Source organism: Vulpes vulpes, chromosome 3, assembly GCF_048418805.1.
Source record: "Vulpes vulpes isolate BD-2025 chromosome 3, VulVul3, whole genome shotgun sequence".
NCBI lineage: Eukaryota > Metazoa > Chordata > Mammalia > Carnivora > Canidae > Vulpes > Vulpes vulpes.
This window is the reverse complement of record NC_132782.1, coordinates 14,868,878-14,896,564: the sequence shown is the minus strand read 5'-3', so window position 1 is coordinate 14,896,564 and position 27,687 is coordinate 14,868,878. Positions and strand designations below refer to the sequence as shown.

The 27,687-nt window shown below is 37.2% G+C and overlaps 1 protein-coding gene across 1 annotated transcript in view; it reads left to right on the top strand.

The window, feature by feature from the left end:
• LRP2 (LDL receptor related protein 2) overlaps positions 1–27,687 on the top strand; it is a 198,132-nt gene that overhangs the window by 62,937 nt on the left and 107,508 nt on the right. The window contains exons 10-19 of the mRNA XM_072751869.1: positions 195–314; positions 6,692–6,820; positions 8,490–8,659; positions 9,865–10,082; positions 11,150–11,356; positions 13,538–13,740; positions 16,020–16,160; positions 17,856–18,059; positions 24,253–24,445; positions 26,932–27,057. Coding sequence (XP_072607970.1) covers positions 195–314; positions 6,692–6,820; positions 8,490–8,659; positions 9,865–10,082; positions 11,150–11,356; positions 13,538–13,740; positions 16,020–16,160; positions 17,856–18,059; positions 24,253–24,445; positions 26,932–27,057 — 1,711 coding nt within the window. The remainder of the gene's footprint in view (positions 1–194; positions 315–6,691; positions 6,821–8,489; positions 8,660–9,864; positions 10,083–11,149; positions 11,357–13,537; positions 13,741–16,019; positions 16,161–17,855; positions 18,060–24,252; positions 24,446–26,931; positions 27,058–27,687) is intronic.

Below are 27,687 nucleotides of genomic sequence, written 5' to 3'. Positions count from 1 at the left end.
AGGAGTTATTTTTTAAAAATATGAATTGAACTTTTATTGCATAATATTGTAGTAAGGCTTGAATGCTAGTAATTTCTGTGCCTCTGCTACATGTTTACTTAGTTTTTAAGTTCATTAAAAGAAACTTTTACTTTATAGACCCAGTCTTGCCCAGAGGTCACAATTCACTTAACAAAGTGTTTTTCTCTGTTTAGATGTGAATTTGTGTTCTGTATTGAGCTGTGAGTACCAGTGCCACATGTCACCCAGTGGAGGGATGTGTTATTGTCCACCAGGTTTTATCGTTGACCAAAATAATACCCACAACTGTGTCGGTAAGTGACAGATGGGAGTGTCCAGTGTTTCGTCACAGTGCTGCGGCATCAATGGCTTCTATGATCTCCAACATCAAGGTGTTTGTGCTTGTGGGTAGGCGTGGTGATCTTTATAACCAAGAGTAAGTAACACAGTCTCCATAGTAAACCTGGACAATGTGAAGTTTTAACTTGGAGAAACTTTTTGAGGTGCACAAGACAAAAGCGTGGTTCTTCTGAGTGAGTTGACTAGCTACGTGGATACCGGTCTACAGCCTGATGAAGGAAGAAGTCTTTGGATTTCCTTTTTAAGTATTCGGAAGCAGGGTTGGCATGGCCATATTGGTTGTATTAATACATCTCTGTGGTTGGTAAACAGCTGCTGCCTGAACCTATCAAGTACCCTTGCCTGCTCCTTTGGCCTCTTCTCCAGGAAACTCCAATCTCCTCAGGACCCACAACAAAAGAGTGGTCACTTAACAGCAGAGAATCATCAGCTCACTGCTCTGCTGACGACAGTGGCCAGTCAGTACTCATGCCATGCTAGTGGTTAATTTAATTGATTTTCACCTCTACTTGAAGCTTCTTGAAGCTTTGTTCAAGAACAAATGCTATCATTTCCCTTTATTTGGCTGGCATTAAACTAGATGCTGGTGCACCAAATATTTCTTGCATCTCTCTTATCTGAATTATAAGAAAGATTTCCCCCTCTAGGAAAGCTCTGATTCTGATGTGAGCTAGCTTTGCATCCTTCTGTGATGAGGATGGGGGTCTCATGATGGGAGAATTACTATGGCCAAGTATCAGTTTTTAATTTTTTAGGATTTGAACAATGGATTTTTAATACTCTGATTTCTTTTCCTTCTTTCTCACTTTTTTTAGAGGTGGGGGAGGGGCAGCGAGAGAGAATCTGAAGCAGGCTTCATGTCCAGGGCAACCATGGGGCTTGTTCTTACGACCCTGAGATCATGACCTGAGCCAAAGTCAAAAGTCAGACACTTACCCAACTGAGTCACCCAGGTGCCCCTCCTTCCTTCTGATTTTTGATATGTAAACAATAAACCTTTTACCAGAAAGTGTCCAAAGGGGTTAAAAAAAAAAAAAAAGGGTTCCTGAGTGGCTCAGTTGGTTCAGCGTCTGCCTTTGGCTCAGGTCGTGATCCCAGGGTCCTGGGATTGAGCCCAGCATCAGGCTCCCTTCTCAGTGGGGAGTCTGCTTCTCCCTTTCCTTCTCACCCCTTCTCACTCACTCTCTCACTCAAATAAATAAATAAAATCTTAAAAAAAAATCTTTCTTTTAATTGGTATTGGTAAAAAGGCACCTGGAAGGCAACTGTGTAATGATTCATTAAACTTAAATTTGGTAGGGGTGCCTGTCGTGGTGTAGTTTGTTAGGTGGTGGACTCTTGGTTTCAGCTCAGGTCATGATCTCTGGGTCATGGGATCAAGCCCCAAGTATCTGGCTCCATGCTCAGTGTGGAGTCTACTTGAAATTCTCTCTCTCTCCTCCCCACCCTGCTCGTGCTTTCTCTTTCTAAAATCAATCAATCTTAAAAAAAAAAAATTAAGTTTGGTAGTCATCTATGGATTTCCAAAAGATAGATGATTCAGATCTTCCCAAGATATTTGTGTTCTTTTGATAGTCCTTAGAAATATGAGATTCTTGGGAACCTGGGTGCCTCTGCTTTTGGCTCAGTTCATGATCCTGGGATTCTGTTGGCCTCCCTGCTTGGCAGGGTCTGTTTCTCCCTCTACTCCTCCCCCTGGTTGTGCACTCTTTCTCTCTCTGTCTCTCTCTCCCTCCTCTCTCTCAAATAAATAAATGAAACTTTAAAAAAAAAAAAAGATTCTTTAGGGCTTTCTTTCTGAATAAAAACAGACATAGCATACAGAAGAAATACTTTTACCAAAGTGCTCCTCCTGAAGTAATTTCCAAAATATAATATAATTTTGTCAACAATACTGAATTTGGATAAACCTGATGAACATATTCAGTCTTTAGTCTCAGCTTGTGATTATACTTTATCAAACATGATTGATCTTAATAACTACTCACAGCCAGAAAAAATTTAATGCCACAAATTAACTTCGGTTTACACATTTGGAACTTTTGAGGAAGTCTATTCCCCAGGATTTTTGAGAACCATAATAATGGGCCTCTTTATGTGTCATATGCCAAGAAAAATGAGATTTTTCTATCCAGTTAAATAATCCAAGTGAGGTTGTCCTTTTGGTGTTCAACGGAGGTAATTTTAGGTTTCTGGTATCTGGACCATGCTCCAAAGTTTGCCCACGATCTGATTGTTCCTTTTAAGTTACAGTATAGTTTCTTGTTGAATATAAAACATATTACAAGATAATACATGAACTTAAGACACGACTTGTGCTTTATGCAAATCACCCTAAGAGATTCTGAAGACTCAGAGACAATTCTGAATTACTTAAGCCCTCAAATTTTTAATCATTTGAAAACATTTTATAAATAAAAGATTGTGATCTGCAGCAGGCATTAAATGAAATCAGGGGTTTTTTTTGTGTGTTTTATTATTACCAACATCGTCATTATCACCATCACAATGCATCACATTGGGGGTGCATTCAAGTAATTTATGAATATTTTTCACATTTTCATATTTTTCACAATTATTATTACAATTATTATTTCACAAAAAATTTCATATTTTTCTCAATTATTAGGTGGTTTTCTGACTTTGGGACCCCTGCTTGTGCTGCCTGGCATTGCTGCGAAGCCAGCACCCGCTTTTCCCCAGAGTGGTGCTCATCCGGGGGTGTGAGGCTGCTCCTTTGTCTTTGGCAAATGTCAGGCTCCTCCACTCTGCACCCCCCGCCCCTTATTGCCACCCAGCTGCCAGTTTGATTTCCAGTCTTTTAGTTCTCTAGGCATTTCTCCTTTCTCTAAGTAGAAAAGGAATTCCAATAGAAATACCAGAAGCCACATTCTCAGTATTCCGTCAGCTTCTCTTTCTTTCCTTTCTCAACCCCCAAAGAGGAGATGGTGGGGCTGGGCTGCCTTGCATTCGGAACTTGATAGGCCGTGAAGTCTTTTCAGTAAAAGTGATTGCTCTTTCAGAATCCCTAGTTTAATCTTGTGATGCCCTACGCTTGTTCTTAGCCCCTGCAGCCCCCCCACCTTTTTGGGGGCACATTTGAGTCTAGGTAGCACATTTTCCAGTACTTCCCCGCCAATATCTAAGTTTATGATGAGCTTTGGGTTGTATTTCTAAGTGTCTAGGGCCACATGTGTGTCAGAGGTCTGAGCCTCTCTGTTTTGTAGTCTGAAATAAATGAAAAATGGTCATAACAAGATTTTTTACATTTCACCTATCAATGAATGTACTATAGAAAATTCCAATGTTATGCTCTGGCACAAGATAATTTCAGGATTCATGGAACACACCCAGTTCATACTGGAAGTTAGTGTGGTCTGATACTGTGGCACTAGTTTTAACTTTCTATGATGACATCTTTTAATCTCTGTGGTATGTGCCTGGGACTTTAGAACAGATAACTTCATTTGGAGATAAGCTCAAAAGTCTGCAATTGAGGGCTTTTGTGTTAGGGCCCTTGCCATCTATAGAGACCTTTTCTGTGATCTTCCCTGTTTTTCAAGGATGTGTTCTTTGCCCCTGAGTTTTGAAGCTGGGTTAACGTTTATTTCACATTTATCTCAAGGAAGATTACACTTTGCTCTCTTTGTAAAGAGAACTCATTAATTTTAATATGTGACATTATAAAACCGGTTACACTTGTTTCAGCTGAGCTTTTAGGGAAATTGTTTTTGTTTGTTCTTTCAAGCATTTCAATTCAACAAACACTTTGTATGGCTGTAATATTCTGCATGGCTTCAGGTGTTGGAAACCTATGCAACATCTACCCTCTTCGACATGGTTCCCCACTGAATGCCTCAGTGGTAATCAAGAATAAAATTGAGTAATCCTGACACAAAATCTTGTGTCCTTCTACCATTCATCTGCCCCTGGTAGTCTTGACCTGGCTGTGGAGGCTCTGAGGCGTGCTGAAGCAGTTTACTGGGGTTATTGTTTCTGATTGACAGGACATGCTGTTTGTTGACGGAATGACATCGTGGTGCAGAGTTAGGGCAGGGAGGTCATTCAGCATGGTGGGATTTCAGACAGCCAGATGGTTCAGAGGGAGTCCAAGGAGGTCTAGGCTAAAAAGGGGTTTTTGAATTATTTTCAAAGCGGTATCTGTTGGTACGAGGTGACAAAGAGTGAAAAGGAAAGAAAAATAGATAAAGGTAATGGGGTGGGAGGTGGTATTATAAAGTAGTGTTTTAGAATTTTATACAGTTTTCACTACTTTTCTATTCTCATGAAAAGCCTCAAGTCTACTTTCATTTTGTTTTGTTTTCGCTTTGGCTGATGGTGGATATTAATTAGCCTTCATTTTCTTCCATAATGGAGAATATAATCTTATTCAGCCATTAAAAGTGACAGCGATTTTATACACTTGTTCAAACCTTTAAAGTACTTGTATGTAGCCCAGGTGATAGGGCATTTGCACCCAAGAATTCCTTTTTTTTTTTTTTAAAGATGTTATTTATTTATTCATGAGAGACACACGCAGACAGGCAGAGACAGGCAGAGGGAGAAGCAGGCTCCATGCAGGGACCCTGACATGGGACTTGATCCCGGGTCTCTAGGATCACGCCCTGAGCCGAAGGCAGGCCCCAAACCACCGAGCCACCCAGGGATCCCAGCACCCAAGAATTCCTAGTTATGACTTCTTCACCTTTGGTTTTCTTCTGTTTTACATCAGAACTCCTGCTCCCTGGGTGACTCCAGACCCTTAGGCATATTCTCATCGGTCTTGCATTCAAAATGAGGTCATGACATTCTGGGAATTAGAGGGCGCATATTCTGTACTTTCATTTCTACTGAGGCGAAGCCTCAGGTGGTGCTTTCTCAGGGCTGAGGTGAGGGCACAGAAGAGATAAATCACGAAGGGCCTTTCATTTATACCCACATGCCTTTCACCTTGTCATGTCCAAATTGGATTAATTTTTTTCCTCTGGTTAGTCACAGTCCTTGGAAAGAAAGATAATGCAGGCCCATGTTGTTTTATTTGGTCTTGAGGGAAAATTGGAAACATTAGCTTGATCCCAGGACTTTCTCAAGCTTTGTAATTGGGGGGTTATGAGGTAGTAGGCCATCCAATAGGTATGATAGAACCGAGTTCACAACTCTGACATTTGCTGCAAGTGTAATCAGATCCTAGAAATGTGGAGAATTCTAGACCCGAGGATAAACGCTTTCAGAAATTATAATTTACTGAGAACCTGTTGGTGTAGGCTGTGATGGTTTTCCTCCCAGGGAAGAGCACAGGGTGAGGGAAGGTGAAGAGTGGATGTGAGCTTGGAGGGTCAATGAAATATTTGGCACCAGGCGACCAAGATGGGACAATTTTCTCCACCCCTAAGCTGTGTAGTCTTTGAGAAGACTTTGTATCTTGGATTGTTCCACCTGTACCCTTCCTCCCATGTTGTATTGTTTATGTGTCAACTTTATTGAATCTCCTTTTACACAGTAGGACTAGGACTTCTGTGATAGTGAACAGCTCTGTCGTGTAATGGACTTTCAGTGAGCACTTATTAATTAATAATGTTATTAAGAAAAATAAACTAATTTTAAACTAAAATTTAAAACTAATTTAAATTTAATTTTGGTTATAATTTTTGATATCAAAGGAAAGGCAGCTGGGTAAATGGATATTTCCAGGTACTTTTTTGCAGTAACAGTTCTGTGTCTTCTTGAGGGGTTGGATACAAGGCAGGCCTTACTTTATTGTGATGTAGGACTGTCCAGTAGAACTTTCTGCAGTGGTAGAAATGTGCTGTTATATCTATACTTTCTGATATGGTAACCACCAACTGTATAAAGCTATTGATCACTTGAAATGTGGTGATACTAAGAAATGGAATTATTAATTGTATTTCATTTTAATTAATCTAAATATAAATTTAAGAAGCCATAGTGGGCTAGTGGCTTTCCAAATCGGAAAGCATAGTTTTGAATAGAAGGATTTACACCAAAATTCAGGTATTTTGTAAACCAACAGTAATAAATTAAATGCAATACTACGGGGCTGTGGATCTAAGTAGCGCTGTGCATTTTCTGTAAAATTATTCTTTGTGTAGATTTTTTTAAACAGCTGATTAAATGCGTTTGGATCTTCCATAGTATGAAGATACCTGTTTTGAATTCCTATTTTTTATTGTATGCCTAGAATCTGTGCTACCTCGACAGTGCTTATTTAGGTATCACCACATTCTTGTGTAGCTGTTCCAAGATTTTTGTCAGAGTGTGCTCAGAAAACACTGGTAAACATGATTACAAATGTTTATTTCCTATGTGGCAGATTTTAATGATTGCCAGATATGGGGAGTTTGTGATCAGATGTGTGAAGACCGAATTGGCCATCATCAGTGCCGCTGTGCGGAAGGATATGTCTTGGAGCATCAGCGGCATTGCAAAGCTAATACTTCCTGTAAGTAAATTAAGGGTACTTGCTCTATTCCTGAACTGGAAACTTACAGCTAATATCCTCCTTCCATAGTAGATGACATAAGAAATACCAGAATTTATGTGGATAGTAGGGTTTTATCATCACAAATTAGGAGCGGCCTTGCTGCCAGAAGAATGGGTCCACATTAATTTTGTATTTTGCTTATTAGGGACAAATTTATTAATTATGACCATTAGTCATTTTTTTTAAATTGGCAGTTTGTTTACTTTTTGTCTGAGCTTTTGTGTTATCTACCACATTTAATTGTGGAATGTATTTTTTTGGATTACTTGGACATTTACATTTTAATTAATCTACCTACCACAAATGTGGGTGACAAGTACCTATAAAAATGATTTTGGCATTGTTTATGAAAAATTTAGGAGTGATTCAAATGGACCTATGAAATTTGGATTGGAATTTTGGGGAATGCCCTCATTCTGGGCATTTTGTTGGAGTCAATCTAAGTCTAAGTACTGTAGTACAGATTGGGAAAAATCTGGTAAAAGATCATGCCCCCCTCCCCTCCATTTTTGTCACCATGCATTTTTGAATAAGATCTTTGTTTTTTTTTTCCCAATTGTTTTTTTCAAACGTAGTCTGGAAGTTCCTTTGGCCTTCTGAAATTTATCTGCTCGTAGAATTGATGAATTGCCCATTTCCAAGTTATTTTTTTGTAGAAATATCTGATTTGCTGTTTACTGACTTTGGTACAGCTGATTATTAACAATTGTATTTATTTTTGAAAGGATAATAAAGTAATATGTTCAAAAATTTTAAATTATAAAAATGTCTTTCTCCATGTCAGTTCTTCTCTGCCCCGTCTCCAATTCCCTGTCCCATGGATAATTATTGTTTATTTTAATTCTAGAGATTGTTAAATACATAAATAAGAATGTATAAATATAGGTATCTAATTCTGTTTTTACAGATCATGGGAGTAAACTATATGTACAGCTGCATTTTGCTATCAATGTGTATCTTTAAAGAGTCCTCTTCCTCATTCTTTTTGTTTTTTCTGGTGGCATAATATTCAATTTTTGGATGCATATTATTTATTTAACTGATGCCCCACTCATGGGCTTTATGTCATTTTTTTTTATCCTTTGCTATTGCAAACAAGACTGTGATGAAAACCTTGATATTCATGTATCATTTTGCATGCTTGTGAATATGTAGGTAAAACAGATTTAAATCCATCACTGCCATGTTTTTCAGAGTGATTTCCCAGTAATCCATAAAATATGTTCCGTGCTTTACCCAATCTGCAGTTGCTTGCAGATTGGGTAAAGTGAGGTGTCCATATCATAGAGGATTCTTGAAAATATCTGATGTATTCCTCGCAGTGTCACTGAAAGTGCATTGGACTAGCAGTCAGAACACTCGGCTTCTCGGTAGACTCTGCTCCAAACTTACTGTGATTTTGGACACTTCATCAAGCATCTTTGTGCCTCAGTTTGCTTATCTGTAAACTGAGTAGAATGACACCTATATGCCTGCCTCAGAAGTTTATTTTAAAAATCAAATAAGATAACATAGAAGAAGTATTTGAAAGGCAGGAAGCAAATCAGTTGTAAGTTTGCCTGAAAGGGTGATTGGCATATGTTTGTTCACTTGAAGGAGTGATAATGCCTTCCTTCTTCACATTTAGCTGAGCAAGCCTCCGTTATCTTCTCCAATGGTCGGGATTTGCTAATTGGTGACATTCATGGAAGGACCTTTTCGATACTGGTAGAGTCTCAAAATCATGGAGTGGCTGTGGGTGTGGATTTTCACTATCACCTACAGAGAGTCTTTTGGACTGACACCGTGCAAGATAAGGTAAATAGAAATTTCAGGAGTGTAGCTTGGGAGCTGATAGAACCCCAAGCACAAAGTGTTGATAGTTTTTCATTTTTGGGGGAGTGGAAAGGAAAGTTCTTTTGTTTTCTAACAAAAAAGGCCCTTGAGATATTTTATGTTAATCAGCACCTTTTCCATGCTATACTATTACATGTGACCTATTAAACAAAGCAGTCTATTATATGGATTAGCCTTGAGCAACTTTTAATTTTATTCGAAATGGAGTCCAAAAGCCTAATTAAAAGAAATAGTAGACATTCTTTCAAAACTGGATAGATATTTGGTAGTAATTTTTGAAACTTGATCATTTAAAATGTAAAAAGTACTCTGCTTCTTTGGATGATAAAAATCAGATTTTACCTGCATCTTCTAAATGGAACTGTAATTGAAGATTGGGTAACAAATATTGACAGTATTGTGTTTAACAGCCAAAATTTCATTATGCTGTCTTATTTGGAAAGTGTGATAGATTTAATTTCAACTCTGAGTGATGCAACAGAGATTTTCAAAACATAAATTTTGGAGACTTCTAAAGAGTTATGGAATTTTATTTCTTCTTGCATTTCCATGTACTGTTAACAAAATTTTAATTCAATTAAGTGGTAACTTGCATAAAATTTCTAAAAACTGAGAATTTGGATTATTAAAATTTCTGATTTGATTACAGCTAAAAATGAAAACAAACCATCACCATCTCCTCCACAAAAAAATTCTACATTCATTAAACTTTTGATAGCTACCAAGAATTAGAAATGCAAGATTAAAGAAATCCAACTTTTTATATTTGCCTTACATATACTTTTAAAGAAACCCTTTTTCTCCCCAGTAACCCAGAATATTTTACAAGTCTCATTTTTTTTCTTTTTTTTTTAAAAAAGATCTTATTTATTTATTCATGAAAGACAGAGAGAGAGAGAGAGAGTGAGAGAGAGAGAGAGGCAGAGACATAGGCAGATGGAGAAGCAGGCTCCATGCGGGAAGCCTGATGCGGGACTCGATCTCAGGACCCCAGGATCATGCCCTGAGCCAAAGGCAGACACTTAACCGCTGAGCTACCCAGGCATCTCATGGTTTTTTCTTTTTTTAATCTTGATGACTGGTTTTTACAACATAGATATACTGAATGAATATGGGAAAACAGTGCCCACGGTTATGTTTAAGTGTAATTTTGGGTTTTCTTTCAGGTTTTTTCAGTTGACATTAGCGGTTTCAGCATCCAAGAAGTCATTTCTCTTGATGATCCAGAGAATCTAGCTGTGGACTGGATTAACAATAAACTTTATTTGGTAGAGACCAAGGTCAACCGCATAGATATGGTAAATTTGGATGGAAGCCATCGGATTATCCTTATAACTGGAAACTTGGGGCATCCTAGAGGAATTGCTGTGGACCCAACTGTTGGGTAAGTAATGTGAAAAAAATACTGATTTTAGTATTTCTGAAGCTTTATTTCTCCCTAAAGGTAAAGCATCCACTGGGTTAATTAAAGGCTCATTCTGATTTCTTATAGGGTCTGTACACTAGAACATTTTATGTATTTTATGTCTCCATTCATATAAGCTTTAAAGCATATATCTATTGGTGTACTATATGAATATGTGAGTTTTGGGGGTGTGAATTTTATTTTTAGTGTTTGTCACATTTGCCTGGCTGAGAGACTGGACACTGTGTTCTGATTCAGTCTAATGATGTTGTTACAACTGAACATTACTTTTGATTCACCATTATCATTCTAACATGAATTAGGTGCAAATTTTTTTAAAAAGGGGAAAGAAGATTGGAGCTATCCTTTTTAGCACTCATTTGTTATAAACTGGGATTAAGATGATAATGCTAATACCTCTTTACAAGTTCAGTGTTAATTACCCCACCAAGATTGATAATGCTCACCTGTCTCCAGGTGTAAATTTAAATTTTCCCCATGTCCACATTTGAGTGCAGTTATGTGAGACTTGACTTTCTCCTAGATTTTCAAAGTTGAGTCTTAAAATGCTTGTATGAACTTTAGGCTGCTGAAGAGTTGGTGAATGGTGATCATTCATTTCTACTTCATGATATCTTGGTGTCTTTCCTTGAAAATAATGGATATATTCTCTGGACTATGCTTTAGAATGGGGAATTAAGGAGGGAAATGGTTTGATAGCTTATTTCAAAATGTATTTGTAAGTTTTCCTGAGGGTAAAAAAGATAAGTAAAAGGCAGAGCCAGGGATCAGGGAAGAAAGTTAAGAAGATGGATATGAATTTTGAGGCTGCCCTATTGGTGCATTTTAATAGTTGCTATTTGGAGTTGTTGCCTCTCCTGATTGGCCCTCATATTCTCTGATGTTTTTCATTGTTATTTTATACTCCTGTGCTTCTCTAATCAGCTACAGGAAATTTCCATTGATCCAAACACACAACCTAAAAATATATTTTCCAGATAAACTTGTAAAATAACTGACTTTCATCTTTTGTTTGTCTTCTGTAGTTATTTATTTTTCTCAGATTGGGAGAGCCTTTCTGGGGAACCGAAGCTGGAAAGGGCTTTCATGGATGGCACCAACCGTAAAGACTTGGTAAAAACAAAACTGGGATGGCCTGCTGGGATAACTCTGGATATAGTATCAAAGCGTGTTTACTGGGTTGACTGCCGTTTTGATTACATTGAGACTGTAACTTATGATGGAATTCAAAGGTAAGAAGTATTTTTTATGGCTTCATAAGTTTGGGAGAAAGTACATAAAATTTTTGGAGCAGGATTCAGAGGGACCAGAATTAAAATACTGCTTTGTTGGTTGACATTACATCTTGAATGTCTTTTGTGTTGATTTTTGTGTGAAGTGACATTTTTTTTTGAGGGGGTTGTTTTAAACTTTTTTTGTATTCCCTGATAATACTCGTTATATATTACTTAGAGCATTTGTTCTTTGATTTCTCCTCTATAACTGCTCCGCAACTCCTAGATGAAGCACATTATTTTCATTAATTTTTGAGTCTATTTTTCTGGGTCCCTTATGGTTTGTTTCCAAAGATTACTTTATCTTTTACCTTACTAATTTTCCCTCAGTGAAAATAAGTTTTATTATTTATTTAACATTATCTTGTGGGAATTAATTGGACTTCACTCTACCCCTATGTAGTTCAAATTTCAAAGAGAAATTCTGACTTGTATTTTTACCTGATATATTTCAAAGATACTCAGAATATTTGAACATAAATATGGCATACTTTTTATTTCATCTTCTTAGTCTGATGACAGTTAACTCTAAGTTAAACTGTTAACTATTTTAGTTTCTCTGCTTTTGAAGTTTTCAAAAATCGGTTAAAATACGGTTTTAAATTTGTCAAAACTGCTCTTTGTGGATTCAGCAAATAAGCTGGCTGATTTAATTATTCCAAATGACTTGACTTTGTTTTCTCGATGAAGGACTATTATAGTTTTGTTTTCTCCTTTATCTCTATTTTGTAGAGGATTTTGTAAGGATAGTATCAGTTTGCCACTGGATTTCATATTCTTAGAACAATCTCTACTTAGTTAAATGAAATGATTAAGTATTAAGACTATAATTTCTCATCATTTATACTGATTCCCATAATGAGAATATGATGAATTAATTTAATGAAAAAATCTTAATCAACCCAATAAGTCATTCAAAAACAATTGAGAAATTGCCTGAATTTTTTCTTTCATAGGTGTTTTGACATTACATTAGTCTAAATATTTTTATGCTAAGATTAAAGTATAAAAACATAAAAATCAATGGAGTTTCAGAAATCTTTGAGTGCTTTGCAGGCTGTGAAGAAACATCAAAGAGCTATTAAAAAGCTCATGAGTACAGCTGAAATCATAAAGTCATTCCTATTGCTTTGCCAGCAGGTGGCATTCAGGGTTCTGGAATTTGCTAACTGGAAAAGAAAAACCATTCTCTAATTTTAATGTACCATGTCATTATTGAGTGTGTAAAGTTTGCACTAACTTGCCACCTTAGGTTTCTTCCCACTTCCCCCCATTTTTGGTGTATTTCCCAGCCTTAGTATCTTCAGTTCTTTTTTTAGAGTACTATTGTGCTTTTCAGTTTTCAGTGTTTTTAAGATTTTTCTTTAAAGTTTTCCTGTTTTGCAAAGAGGAAAAAAAAATGAGTTTTCCCTCCTCCTCTACCTCACTTTCTTTGTGTGATGTGTGTGGATGATCATTTATGTAGAAGTAGCTATGGCAGACACTGTTGATTTCTTTCCCTTGCTTGGCACCTTTTACTTCTTTTTCTTCCATTTAAGCAGCTCTGACCACCCCGTGCCTCCACTTAACAAGTATGATGAGCAGACAGTTTTATGAAGCAGAGGTATAGTAGTGGTAGCACTACTTTTTGATTTCCCAAAGCGAAATAGGTCTGTATGTTTGCTAGAGGTTGAATTGTTCTCATTATCCTGCTCCCTGATTGCTGAGAAAAAGATAATGGTGCAGTGTGAAGTAGGTTTAAGGTATCTGATCTGCTACCACATTTGCATTCCCGTGTTACACTCTTTCACATATGCATTACAAAATGATACTTCACATCTTAGCCCTTTTTTTTTTGTGGGGCAAACTTAATAGAATTGAGAAGCATGTAAGAAAACAGTAATTTTTCAAAAAATCCGGAACAAACTGGGGCTGGGACTGGAATTTTATTTTCAAGGGTCTTTCTCAAGAGACAAATGAAAATCCTTCTATCAAATGTAGGTCGAATTATATACCCACATCTTAAAATGTGTTTTTCTATATATTTCATTTTTGTAAACAAGAAATTACTTAGCTTTTCAGGCATTTACTCAAACTAATTCCACCTTTAATCAAAATGAAGGCAAACAAAAAAATTTTAATACACATCTTTTATAACAGGAAGACAGTAATCCATGGAGGCTCACTCATTCCTCATCCCTTTGGAATAAGCTTGTTTGAAGATCGTGTATTCTTTACTGATTGGACAAAGATGGCTGTAATGAAGGCAAACAAGTTCACAGAAACCAGTCCACAAGAGTACCACCAGACTTCCCTGAGGCCCTTTGGAGTGACTGTTTACCATTCCCTCAGGCAGCCCTATGGTATGCCCCAGAACAATGGAAACCCTGCTCAGTTTGGCCTTGGTAGAAAGATTTTCTCAATGCTATGGAAGTTAATGACTTGTGATCTCATGAGATTTGGGTGGCAGTTTCAAATATATGATGGATTATCTAGAGAGTTAAATGCTCTGAAACTGCTCTGTGGATCATGGGGCCTTCTGAAAAAATTGATGTATTTCAGAGTTAAAATGCCAAATCTACAAGAAACTTAAGAGATGTATGTTACAGATATATTTAATGGCACCTGCAATGTGCCCTTAAATGTTGAGATTAAGAAACCACAAACAAACAAAACCAAAATATATATCCTCATTCTCCTACGAGAAAACTTATATTCAGTCCTTTAATATTAAAGTTGAGAAAACTGAGGCCTAGAAGAAGGAACTAACATGCCTAAGTGTTGACTTGAGATTTTAAGATAGTGTCAGAGCCAATTCCCTTTTCTTCTCCGTTGTACATGTATGACACCTGTTATTTGGTTTGTTTTGGGTCTGTCATAGGCCAGTGGGGTTTGGTGTCTCATGGGCTGGTCACTTATCAAAGAAAAGAAATATTTTGACTTAGACACCATTTAGTCTTCTGTTATATTATAGTAAGTAGTGTTTGTGTTTCAAGGTTTTAAATTGTCAGGACTATTGTGACTGTATATGGCTCCTTTCTGTATTTGCTTGTGAAAAAAGGAAAGAAATATGATGAACTGTATTGATAGAAAGTTTAATATCAGTGAACAGTAATTCAAGGAAAAGCAGATTTTACTTAAACTCCCACATTAAGTGGTGGATCTGACTTTAGGATGGAGCAAGACTATAAAAAAATCAGGTTGATTATTTTTTTTTAGAGAGAGAGCTAGCACAAGTGAGGAGAAGAGGGAGAGAGAATCTTTATTTCAGTTTTTATTTTTGTTTTTTTTTAAGATTTTTAAATTTATTAATGAGAGAGAGAGAGACAGAGAGAGAGAGAGAGAGAGGCACAGACACAGGCAGAGGGAGAAGCAGGCTCCATGTAGGAGCCCAAGGTGGGACTCGATCCCGGGACTCCAGGATCATGCCCTGGGCTGAAGGCGGCGCTAAACTGCTGAGCCACCGGGGCTGCCCTATTTCAATTTTTTAAAAAGATTTGATTTATTTGAGAGAGAGAAAAAGCACAAACGGGGAGCAATACAGGGAGAGGGCAGAAGCAGACTCCCTGCTGAGTAGGGAGCCCGACCCAGGGCTTGATCCCAGGACCCTGAGATCATGATATGAGCTGAAGGTAGATGCTTAACCAGCTGAGCCACCCAGGTGCCCCGATTTTTTTTTAAACAAAAAACCAGCCCCTGGAACTGATACATTCATATGAATATCCCTCAATGTAGTCATCCTGGGATAACATATACCGAAGCTGAAAATCTGTACTACATCTGAAAACATTTTGGAAATCTCTGTTTGGAATAATCCATTCATGAGCTACCAACTTCTTATTTGCCTTTGACTGAAAATAATATCCAATTATTTTATCATCCAAATTATTTTTTTTGTTGTTTCCCCAAATCAATCCTCCTGAGAAGGTAAAGAGACAATTATTTATTTATTTATTTATTTATTTATTTATTTATTTATTGTGAAGAGATTATTTTAAAGAATAATTCAAAAGCTAAGAAGATAATTTTCAAAGCAGTTATGACCTTTTTGGCTGTGACAGGCTTGTGCACAGTGATGTTTTGAGTCTCAGCTTTGAGAATGGGTTTTGGAAATATAGTCTGGTTTGTACTGCAAGCTTGGCTTCTCGTTTAGCTGCTGAATAATCTTGGGCAAGTTGAGTTAACCTTCTGGAGCTTGATTTCCTCTTTTATAAAATTGGGATAATAATAATAATTAGCTCTTGATTCTAAGTTGGCTTACTTAAAAAAGCATGCATCCTGTGAGTTATAGTTACTGTTATATCTTACGAATGGTCAAAATAACACTCAAGTTTTTTTTTTTTTAAACATTCAAGTTTTTTAGGGGGAGGCAGTTATTTCGTAGTCACTGAGGCTAGCAGACATAGTTAACTTGGGGAGAAGTTATGTAGCTGCGGGAGTACTTTGTTGCCACTACCTGTTAGAGGGTAGGTAGGAGAGTCAGAGCAGCTAAATGTGGGTGTATACAGCATCAACCAGCAGTGGTTTTTCTGAGTTCCAAGCCCGTTATTTTGTTTCACTTAGATGGCTCAAAGTGGTTTCACATTCTTGGATAATCATACATTTCTAATTGAGCTTTAACCCTGTGTATTTTTTCCTCTAGTTAGCAATCCATGCAGAGATAACAATGGGGGCTGTGAACACGTCTGTGTCCTCAGCCACAGGACAGATAATGATGGTTTGGGTTACCGCTGCAGGTGCACACTTGGCTTCAGCCTGGATGTGGATAACCGCCACTGCGTTGGTAAGAAATTGCTTTGGGGTGTCTTTCTGGCAGGCAGCTTAGGGGTATGTGCTGCTTTTGGACTGGGCCAGCTTCCTGTCCTACTCCTCCATGGTGAATAAGCGTTTGGTAGCTATGCAGCATCTTTCTCAGTAGGCACCCCTCCCTTTACACACAGAACTGCGTGAGTTTGAAGGTGTCAATTCCTGTTCTTTGGTCTTTCCTTTAATTGCACATCTAGGGTTTCCTTGGGTTCCCTTCCCCTCTTCTTCCTGAAATATTTTGTCTCCTTATAAAATTATGCTTTTGAAATTCCATACAATTTAATTTTGACGTTCTTTGCTCTGTATACCTTTGCCACTTTAGATGTTAACGCTAACTTTATTGGGAAGTACTTTCCACCACGTCTGTTGCCCTGTCCTAGATGGCTGCCTTGGCCCCTTGAGGGGGGTGGTTGTCCCTCCATCCCACTTGTCTTTATTGCTGTGTCCCAAAGCAAACTTTGTTGGGGTGGCTCATTTCCTCCCTCATCTAGCTTTTCACTTTTCAGTTCAGATTTTCTCTTTGTATTTCCCTGTGCTCTGGGATTCAATGATTCTCTCAAACACTTTTCTGCCTCTTTGGCTGCCTACACATCTATTTATAAGTAGGCTATTGCCGCGCCTCAGCTTATGAGGCAGTGCACTCTCCTGCAATATTTGATTCTCCTTTCTTCCCCTTGAAAACTCTCCTTTTTTATTTTTTATTTTATTTTATTTTTTAGTATTTTATTTATTTATTCTTGAGAGACAGAGAGAGAGAGAGAGAGAGAGAGAGAGAGAGGCAGAGACACAGGCAGAGGGAGGAGCAGGCTCCAGGCAGGGAGCCCAAAGTGGGACTTGATCCCCAGACTCCAGGATCATGCCCTGGGTGGAAGGCGGCGCTAAACCGCTGAGCCACCTGGGCTGCCCGAAAACTCTCCTTTTTTAATGTCTTTGACAAATTCTGGCTCCCCGGATGGTGCTGCTTCGGGCATAGTATGTAAATTCTCTAATTCTAACTGAAACAAATTTGTTAACTTTGTAGGTAATCCTAAATTCAGGTAAAAATCACCCTCATTCAAAAAACAGTGTGTTTCTATTATAGTATTGACACTATATTGCTCTTAAACTACTGCAATTTTTATCTTTGTCTTCGGTATACCTCGTCCATTTCTCTCTTCTAATTTTTTGATGTCCTGTTACTGTCTCCTTTGATTTTAAAATCACTCTTTTTTTCTGTTTCCTCTGTTTTCCCTCTTGCCTCTCATCTTTCCCTCCTTTATTTATTTCTAAAGAACTTACCAGGTCACTGGTCTTAATACCTTAAAAACTGCAGTGAGATTCTTGGTTAGATCTCCATACAAAAGTTAATCCAAATCAAGAACTGTGATGGAATTACTATGCAGTTCAGTTAATAGTACTTTAGAATTCAGCATAGGGACCATGTTTTATATAAATAAATCTTAAGGATAAATTTCTTGAGAAGTAAGATTCTAATAGTTGTATCACCCTCATAGCTGCTTATCTTTTTTTCCTCTCTTCTTGTTATTTCCAATTATGTTTTCCACAGATCTGTTTTTTCTGTTTATTTCAGAATTATAAAATGTGCTTTATGGATGTATAAATAGTTTCTCTGGAATTGAGAGAGAACAAGAACCAGGCTGTGGCCAACGGTGCTGTGTTTTTCTTCCAACAGCTGTTAAGCAATTCCTGATCTTTTCATCTGAAGTCGCTGTTCGTGGCATCCCATTCAACCTGTCTACCCAGGAAGATGTCATAGTTCCAGTGACAGGAAATCCTTCTTTCTTTGTTGGGATTGATTTTGATGCGAAGGAGAACACTATCTTTTTTTCAGATACATCAAAAGACATGATCTTTAAACAAAATATCAATGGCACAGGTGAGAATACATTAAAAAAGATGTCTTTTGCATGTGTTGTCCATCTTTTACTAATAATACTAATAATTTGCTCAGTAGAACTTACTTAGCTTACTAAATGCTTTTAGTTCAGGAAAAGAAATCTATTACTCTTCTCATGACTTAAGTTATAATAAACACTTCCTTTCTTTAAGAGTGTATTTTTAACAATGAGAAATGTTGACATAAAAGAAGTTGACATTTCATAAAAGTAAGGTCAGGTGTATGAAAGTCAGTGAGGGGTTGATTGGCTAGAGGCTGTTCCTGATATACAAGCAGCCAGATGACCTCTCCTGAGGGGGGCTGGGCTTGAAATAATAATAATAAAAAAACCATGAATTATATGGAAATATGGATTTACTATAAGTTTTCAGTTGATTGGGATTCTGTTAAATCTTCATAATCAACACAGAAAGATAAATTACGGCCAGTCACACTTTACTGCTGGGTACTTTATTGGATGATGGCATAACTCAGTATTTTCATTTTATAACTCACTGGAGAATTCTACCAAACATTGAAAGAAGAATTAATACTCATCCTTTTCAAACCCTTCCAAAATATTGAGGAGGGAGGAATACTTCCAAAGTCATTCTATGTAGCCAACAGCACTTTGATACCAAAACCAGATAAGGATACCATGAGAAAAGAAAACTATACACCAGTGCCTCTGATAAATATTGATGCAAGAATTCTCACCAAAATATTGCAAACAGAATTCAAGAACACATTAAAAGCATTATACACTATGACCAAGTGGGATTTATCCCTGGGATGTTAGGGTGGTTCAATATATGTAAATCAATAAATGTAATACATCACATCAGTAAAATGAAAGATAAAATCACATGATCATCTCAGTAGATGCAGGAAAAGCATTTGACAAAATAAAACATACTTTCATAAAAAGTCTTAATGGAGTGGGTATAGAAGAAACATACCTCATGTACAAAAAGGCCATGTAGAAACGACAGCTAACATTATACTTAATGGAGAGAAATTGAAGGCATGTCCGCTAAGATCAAGAACCTTTTGTCACCACTCCTATTCAGTATAGTATTGGAAGTCCTAGTTTGAGTGATTAAGCAAGACAAAGACGTAAAAGGCATCCAAATCAGAAAAGAAGAAATAAAAAGTTAGTTATTTGCTGATGATATGATCCTATATATGTAGAAAATCCCAAAGAATCAGTCAAAAACTGTTGGAATTAATAATTTCAGTAAAGTGGCAGGACACAATCAACATATACAAAATTCAGTTGCCTTCTTTTACACTGATGATGAAACATCCAAAAAAGACATTAAGAAAACCATTCCATTCACAATAGCATCAAAAACAATAAAATACTTAGAAATAACTTTAATCGATGAAGTGGAAGATCTGTACAATGAAAACCACAAAATTTAGATGAAAGAAATTGAAGAAGACACAAACAAATGGAAATACAGCCTATGTTCATGGACTGAAAGAATTAATATTGTTAAAATGGTCATACTACCCAAAGTTGTCTGCAGATTTAGTGCAATCCCCATCAAATTACCAAAGGCATTTGTCATGGAAATAGAAGAAACAATCCTAAAATTTGTATGGAACCACAAAAGACCCTGAATAGCCAAACCAATCCTGAAGAAACAGAACAAGGTAAGAGATATCATACTTCCAGATTTCAAACTATACTACAAAGCCAGGGTAATAATAACAGTATGATATGGGCACAAAAATAGACACATTGTGGAACAGTGGGACAAAATAGCCTAAGTAGACCCCAGCATATATAGTCAACTAATATTTGAGGGGAGATCCAAGAATAACCAATCATAAAATGATAGTTTCTTCAACAAATGGTGTTGGGAATACTGGAGAAACCCATGTAATTAAATGAAATTGGACCCCTATTTCACATAAGTCACAAAAAAATTAACCAAAATAGAGCAAAGACTTAAAAACTGGTACCTGATACCATAAAACTCCCAGAAAAAAATGTTGGGAAAAAGTTCATCAAAGTTGGTCTTAGAAATAAATGTTTGTGCATGATGTCAAGTACAAACAACAACAAAAATCAACAAATGGAACTACATCAAACTCCAAAGCTTCTGCACAGCAAAATAAACAACAAAATGAAAAAACCTACAGAATGAGAAAAGATATTTGCAAACTACATATTGAATTAGGGGGTTAATATCCAAAATATATAAAGAACTCAGTCTAGCTCAACAGCAACAACGACAACAACAAAAATCTAATTAAAAAGTGGACAGAAGAGCCAAATAGACATTTTCTCAGATGGACATCAAAATGACCTACAGATGCATGAAAAGATGCTCAACATCACTAATCATTAGGGAAATGCAAATCAAAATACAATAAGATATCACCTGATACCAGTCAGAATGGCTAATAGCAAAAAAGACAAGAAATAACAAGTGTTGATGAGGATGTGGAGGAAAGGGAACCTAGATGCTCTATTGGTAGGAATGTAAATTAGTTTAGCCAATGTGGAAAATAGTTTGAATTTCCTCAAAAGGCTAAAAATAGAAATACCATATGATCCAGTAATTCCACTACTGATTTTGCCTAAAGAAAATGAAAACATTTTTTGGGAAAGACAAATGCACCTCTATTTGTTGCAGCCTTATTTACAAATAGTCACATTATGGAAGCAGGCCAAGTGAATGGATAAAGATGATGTGGTATATATATATACAGTAGAATAATATTCAGCCATAAATAAGAATGGCATCATGTGATTTGCAACAACATGGTTAGAGCTAGAGAGTGTACTGCTAGATGAAATAAGCCAGTCAGAGAAAGACAAATACCTTATGATTTGCTGATGTGGAATTTAAGAAACAAATGAACAAAGGAAAAAAGAAAGAGACAAAGTAGAAAAGAGACTCTAAGTATAGAAAACAAATTGATGGTTACCAAAGGGGAGATGAGTGGAGGGATTAAGAGTTCCCTTATTTAGATGAGCACTGAGTAATAAAATTGTTGAATCACTATATTGTACATGTGGAACAAATACAACACTGTATGTTGACTATACTGGCTTTAAAATTTTAAAAAATCCATCTTCCAGTTCCCTTTTCTTTGGATTCCTTTTTCCTTTTTTGTTTCGACTTTTTTCATGATGGAAGCTTTCTTCAAATTTCTGTGATTCTTGTTTACTATTAAGGGCAAGGCTGTAAAAGCTACCAGAAGGTCTGTCTGTAGGTATAGCCTCATCAACTAGTGAACTTCAGGTGATGAGGCAGCCTTTCTGTTGGAGAGCTCCCAAACATTGATATTAGTAAATCTTTTTCTAGAGATAGCCATTTGTCCTTAGTTGATGTCTCCATTCTCCTTGGTTTGGGGAGTAAGAGGTGGTGAGGATAGCTTGCTGTCTGTTTTCCAGGAGAAGTTCAGAGGATAGGGGCTGAGGACCTTTCAGTACCTGAGTCGCACAATCCCCCTATATTCACTTCTGTTCCATCCCAGCTTTCCCGTGTGCATTGTGGTGTTCTTGAGCCCACAGCGTCTCTGCATCAGTTCCTCCAGAGAAGAACATCTCTGTTAGAGGAGGTAGATGGAGGGGAGCGGCATAGATGGTTAGTATCTGGGAGGGGCCTGGTACAAACCTTTAACCACCCCTTAGTTCCTTGCCTCTGTATTTTGCCTGGCATCTCTGAGAGCCAATATGCTGAGGCTTCTGTATGTGTGTTGAGGGGAGGGGCTTCCCTCTGCTGGCACTGAGTTGTAGCTTTCTCCTCCTACTTAGTGAGTTAATACCTGTCCAATCAATTTGTCTTCCAAACCACGGAAATCTCATATCCATTGTCCCTGAACTGTCATTTTGATAGACTTTGGAAGGAAGAGGAGAAAACGTGTGTGGTCAGTCTTCTATTTTGAACTAGAGTGCAACTTTTCTGGGGACTAGAGTTAGGTCCATTGAGCTTGGAGAACTCCAGTCAATATTAACTCTCACCAAAAAATAGTCTTGGGTTTCTGAGCCCCATGTAGGCTCAGTCTCCTACAGGCATCCCACAGGTCATCCCCTTTCTGCTTTGTCAAACTGGAATGCTCATCATGCTTTTTGCCAATCTCAAGTCTACATGTTGAGCAAGTTATCTTTTAAAATACTCTATAGTCAGTGGTTAAGCTTTCTGTGCTTTGGTGAGGGAGGTATTACATTGCTGTTTTCCTGGGAGAGGAATAAGTGTCGGTGGGTACACATGTAGAAAATGAGTTGTCAGAAATCTAATTAAAGTCAAGATCAGCTGAATGAAGCTCTCAGAGAACTCAGATATGATCAGATCTTTCCTCCAAAAAGTACAACCCCCCGTCCAGTCCATGTGTCTCTCTAGTTACAGCTCTATCTCTCATTTCATGATTGGACTTCTTGAAAGATTGGTCTGCATGTTCCTGCTCTCACTTCCACATTTGTACTTCTCACTTATTCTTCATTCCATCCCAATCTCCTGTCAGTTGAAACCTGTCTCATCTCGATCACCTCCAATCTCATTTCCTTCTCTTTCTTAGCCATTCTTTCTGGTCTTTACAGGTGTTTCCTTCTTTTGCCTGTTTCCTAAACAACCATGTTCCCTTGGTTCAACATTGGTTCTCTTCTTCTTTGTCATCTTCTGCATAACTTTGTGCCTTCTGTGTCTTAGATTACCATTTATGTAGTGATTTATAAATCAGTGTAGGGAGAGTTATGATAGGGCATTTACTGAATGATTTTCTTCCTAACCTGGGGAATGAGGGAAAGATCAGGGAAGGCTTTTTCGGGTGATAACAGAAATCTCCATCCAAGCTCTCAAAGGTTCAGACCCAAAATGCCAACTGCCTTTGGATATCTCACCATATAACCCATAACTACCTCAAAACCAATAGGTCTAAGTGGATATCTGTACCCTATTTCTCACAGACCTCCTGCCTTAGTGTAGATCATGACCACACTCCCTTCCCCTTCTTCCCCCTTCCCCAATTCTCCCAGGATCTGGTGGTTACCTAAACTTCTCCCTTTCTTTTAGCCTCTATCATTAACTCATTAACTCCTGAAACGTGGAGTTCTCAGTCTGTCTCTCACTTCTAAGTCTTTGCTTTCCTATAGCACCCGATTCACCACTTTCTTTGAGAAACTTTTCTTCACCTCTTCCTTGCCATATGCTTCATTTGGAGTCTGTGTTTTACACCATTTTTTGCATCCCTCTATCATAACACCCATTACTGTTTCACTTTTGCCCCTTGGCCTAATTGCCTCCTCTTCTCTTTCCCAGTTCATTATAGATCCTTTGAAGGTAGTGTCTACATTCTTTCAAGATGCTTCACTTTTCTATGACTTAATTTCCTCAGCTGCAAAATAGGGATATTAATAATACCTACTTGGTTGAACTACCGTAAAGATGGGTGAATCCATGTAAAGTTCTTGGACCAGTTTCTGGCTCGTAATAAGTATTCAATATAAGCTATTATTATTAATACTATTAGCAATATTATGTTTCCTAAGTATCTCATGGTGTCTAGCACATAGAGGAGTTTATTTTTATAATTCACTAAGTAAATGAATGGAAGAAGCACTAATATTGTTTTTCCTACTTTAAGAAAAGTGTTACTTTTTACTGTGACTCAGATTTTCTATAGCAAAAAAAGGAGAGAGGGGAAAAAGACATAAAAATTCACAAAGAGGAAAGTGGTCTTTTTTTCTCCTGTACCCAGTTCTGATTTTCTTTTGGTATCTTTGCTGGTCTTTTCAAAATGTCACAACTTTCAAGTTTTGAAAGACTGCTGAGAAGGTTGGGCCATCACACCGCAGAGATTCCCCCACCAGTCGTACCTGGTGGTGTCAGCTTATCAAAGCTGTCTGTGGGTGGTGTTTGTGAATATGTGAACTCAGGTATCTTGTCTTCAGATGTTCTGCAATGAGAAATTTTTTTCTGGAAGCTTGAACAAGGGAGTAAATGTAGGGCATACCGTTTCTGGTTCTGTTTATCAGAATCGTATCTGTTCCTTGAGATCCAAACTTTTGGGAATGGATAGATTCTAGGTTTATCTCATGTTGTTGCTCAGCAGTTTAGTGTTTTGTTTTTTTTTTTAAGAATTCCATATGGGTTACTGAAATATGCTGTAACTCTGACACAATTTAAATATACAGTAGTATGCTTAGTTTAAACCTTGTCCATATTTCAACTTACAGGAAGAGAAATTCTCACTGCCAACAGAGTGGAAAGTGTTGAAAGTCTGACTTTTGACTGGATTTCAAAGAATCTCTATTGGACAGATGCTTCTTACCGGAGTATCAGTGTCATGAGGCTAGCTGATAAATCAAGACGTGCAATAATCCAGAATTTAAATAACCCCCGATCGATTGTAGTTCATCCTATTGCTGGGTAAGTGTGTTCATGTTTTCTGAAGAGCTTGAAACTATGTCTTTTAAAGTTATTGAAAAGTGATGCTACGGTTATTTGGCAAGTTCAGCAAATATAAGATTGAACTATATAAATTGAAATCACCTTAAATTTTATCCCTTTAGCACAAGATCAGGTAATCACTTTATCTCCTTGAAAACACTTTCGCCTTAGTTTCAGCTTTCCCAGTCTTCACTGAAGTGTGGTTTTTTTTCACAATTGAAGAGGACCAACAATGTGATACAGGTTCAGTAGAAAAGAGTTGAATGTGCAGGGGAATTATCAGGAAAGGCTCAAATTCTTTCCCTGCTTTAATGTATTGATATAAAGCTTAGCAAAACTTGCTTAATCATTCGGTAGTTTTCAGAATAAAAAGTCTTTCAGACTACAGACTAAGTTTCATGTTTAACTATTCCATGATTGGTGGTGTCAGACAAGAAAGACAGAACAGTTTATACTTTTCCTTTTAGGTTCTTACCTTTCTTATTTAAATATGACTAATAGCTAATATGTTTGTTTGGAACAAGTCTGAGCTGAGAAGTTGTATTTGAGTGGAATTTTAATAAAAATGAGTGGTAATTCACGAAAGCCTCATTCATGGAGGGCACATAGTAAACACTTTACATAATCTTGTCTAATTCAAAATCTGGTCTGTGAGCCAGGTAGATAGAATATCTGTTAAGCAATAGTTAGAATTCAAATTCCAGGCCTATGTGACTAAAAGGCTTTGTGTCTAAGAACACTGTATGCTGCCTCTAGATGGCGTTTATTTGGATTTAAATTTGCTCCCTGTGAAATAATGTAAGAAACATTTAAAAACTGGTGATTACTATTAATAAATATTACTGCCCTGTAGAGAGTTGATTTTCTAATGGATTTATCTTAAACTAAATCATTGGCATTTGGTTTTGAAAAGCTCTTAAGATTCCTTTCCTACTGACTCTTTCATTTAAAATAATTGAAGTCACATTTCAGAAAGTCATGATTTGGAAAAGACCAGTTTTAATTTCTAAGGCTCACAAGAAAGAAAAAAAATTTTTTTCCCTAGATTTTTCTTTTTGTCACTCCTCATAATAAAATAAACAAACAAACAAACAAAACACACACACAACATTGCCTTGGGTAGAGATTGTATAAGAGTTATGTTGAGTTGGGTGCTTTCTTCATCAGAGATGAAATGCTTTCCTGCAAATTTATCAGTTCCTGGTGGAAGATTAAAGAACTTTCTATAAAGGAAGGGAGAAGAAATGTTGGGAAATATCAGGAAGGGAGACAGAACATAAAGACTCCTAACTCGGGGAAACGAACTAGGGGTGGTGGAGGGGGAGGAGGGCGGGTGTTGGAGGGGAATGGGTGACGGGCACTGAGGTGGACACTTGACGGGATGAGCACTGGGTGTTTTTTTGTATGTTGGTAAATTGAACACCAATAAAAATTAATTAAAAAAAAATAAAGAACTTTCTAGTGTATCTGAGATGTTCAATCCAGAGAGGAAAGAGAGATTAAAATCTGTTTTCTTGCCCATAGTATATTATTATTATTTCATTTGAATAACTTTGGAGTATTTTTTTTAAAGGTTTATTTACTTATTCATGAGAGACACACACACACACACACACAGAGAGAGAGAGACATAGGTGGGGAGAGGCAGGCTCCCTGCAGAGAGCCTGATGCCGAACTTGATCCCAGATCCTGGGATCACACCTAGAGCTGAAGGCAGACACTCAACCACTGAGCCACCCAGGCATCCCTGGAGTATATAAATGTAACACAGAGGTGCTTGGCTGGGTCAGTTGGTGGAGTGTGTGACTTGATCTCGGGATTGTAGCTTTGAGCCCCATGTTGGGTATAAGCATTACTTAGGAAATAAAATCTTAAAATGAAACCTGAATTATGCCTTTCTAAAGAATCTACTTGGTGACAGTAGCTTTGGGTCCTCAGTCTAGGATAGTGGTTCTCTCCTGGATGCCCATTTTAATGCCATTTGTATTTGTGCCTTTGATTATATGTTGATAACTAAACTTTTAATTAAAAGTTAGATAAAAAAACAAAACAAAATAAGAGTTAAATCAGTTGTATACTCAATCTGCTTTTTTTTCTGCTTATTTTTTTTAAAGATTTTATTTATTTATTCATGAGAGACACACACAGAGATAGAGGCAGAGACACAGGCAGAGGGAGAAGCAGGCTCCATGCAGAGCCCAATGTGGGACTCGATCCCAGGACTCCAGGATCACGCCCTGGGCCGAAGGCAGGCACTAAACTGCTAAGCCACCCAGGGATCCCTCTCAATCTGCTTATTAAGCAGATTTTATCTGTAATTGTATAAGCCAAATAACATATACAGAAAATAAAATTAGTTGTAGCAAGTCTCTGGAGAATCTGAGTTTGTGCTAAATCTCTCCAAGTCATCTAATTTGTTCTAGTGTTAACATGTTTGATTTATTACCTCTTTTTTCTTTTTTTAGGTACATTTTCTTCACTGATTGGTTCCGTCCTGCTAAAATTATGAGAGCGTGGAGTGATGGGTCTAACCTTTTGCCTATAGTAAACACTACTCTTGGGTGGCCCAATGGGTTGGCCATTGATTGGGGGTAAGTAGGAATCATCCCAAATTACTGAGTTCCCGCTTACTATGGAACACTTATGAAACATTATGATGGAGTAAGGAAACTGGTACTACTTTCACTAAGATATTTTATTTCCCTATATCTGGGAGAAAAATACAGAATGATACAAGAACACAAAAAACACAAACATAGTTCGCCAACTTCTGCCTGGATGAAAACTAATGCATTCATGAATATTCTGTGGAAATTGATAGAGGAGGTAGAAGGCAGACCCAAATCCCATTAGAAGTAGGATAGGAATTTGATGAAGTTCAGGTCATGTGTAATTTTCATAGAGGGCATCTTAAGTATAGGAAATCTTTAGTGTCAATTAATCAACAAATGCATATTTACATATATAAATTCTGGGAGAATTTTAAAGTGTATAACATAGAGTTCTCAGGAAATTAATGATCTATCTTGGAACATAAGAAAAGGTAATAGGATAAAAAGGCTTACAGACGTGAAATGGTTTATAGGAGAGACGAAAGAAATCTATTTTGCCTTTTGAACGTGATTTTCTTAACTTGTGGACTTAACCAGGAGAAAAATAAAATAACTTGAAGATAACAACATTTTAAGTTTTCTTTTTTTTTTTTTTTTTTTTTCATTTTA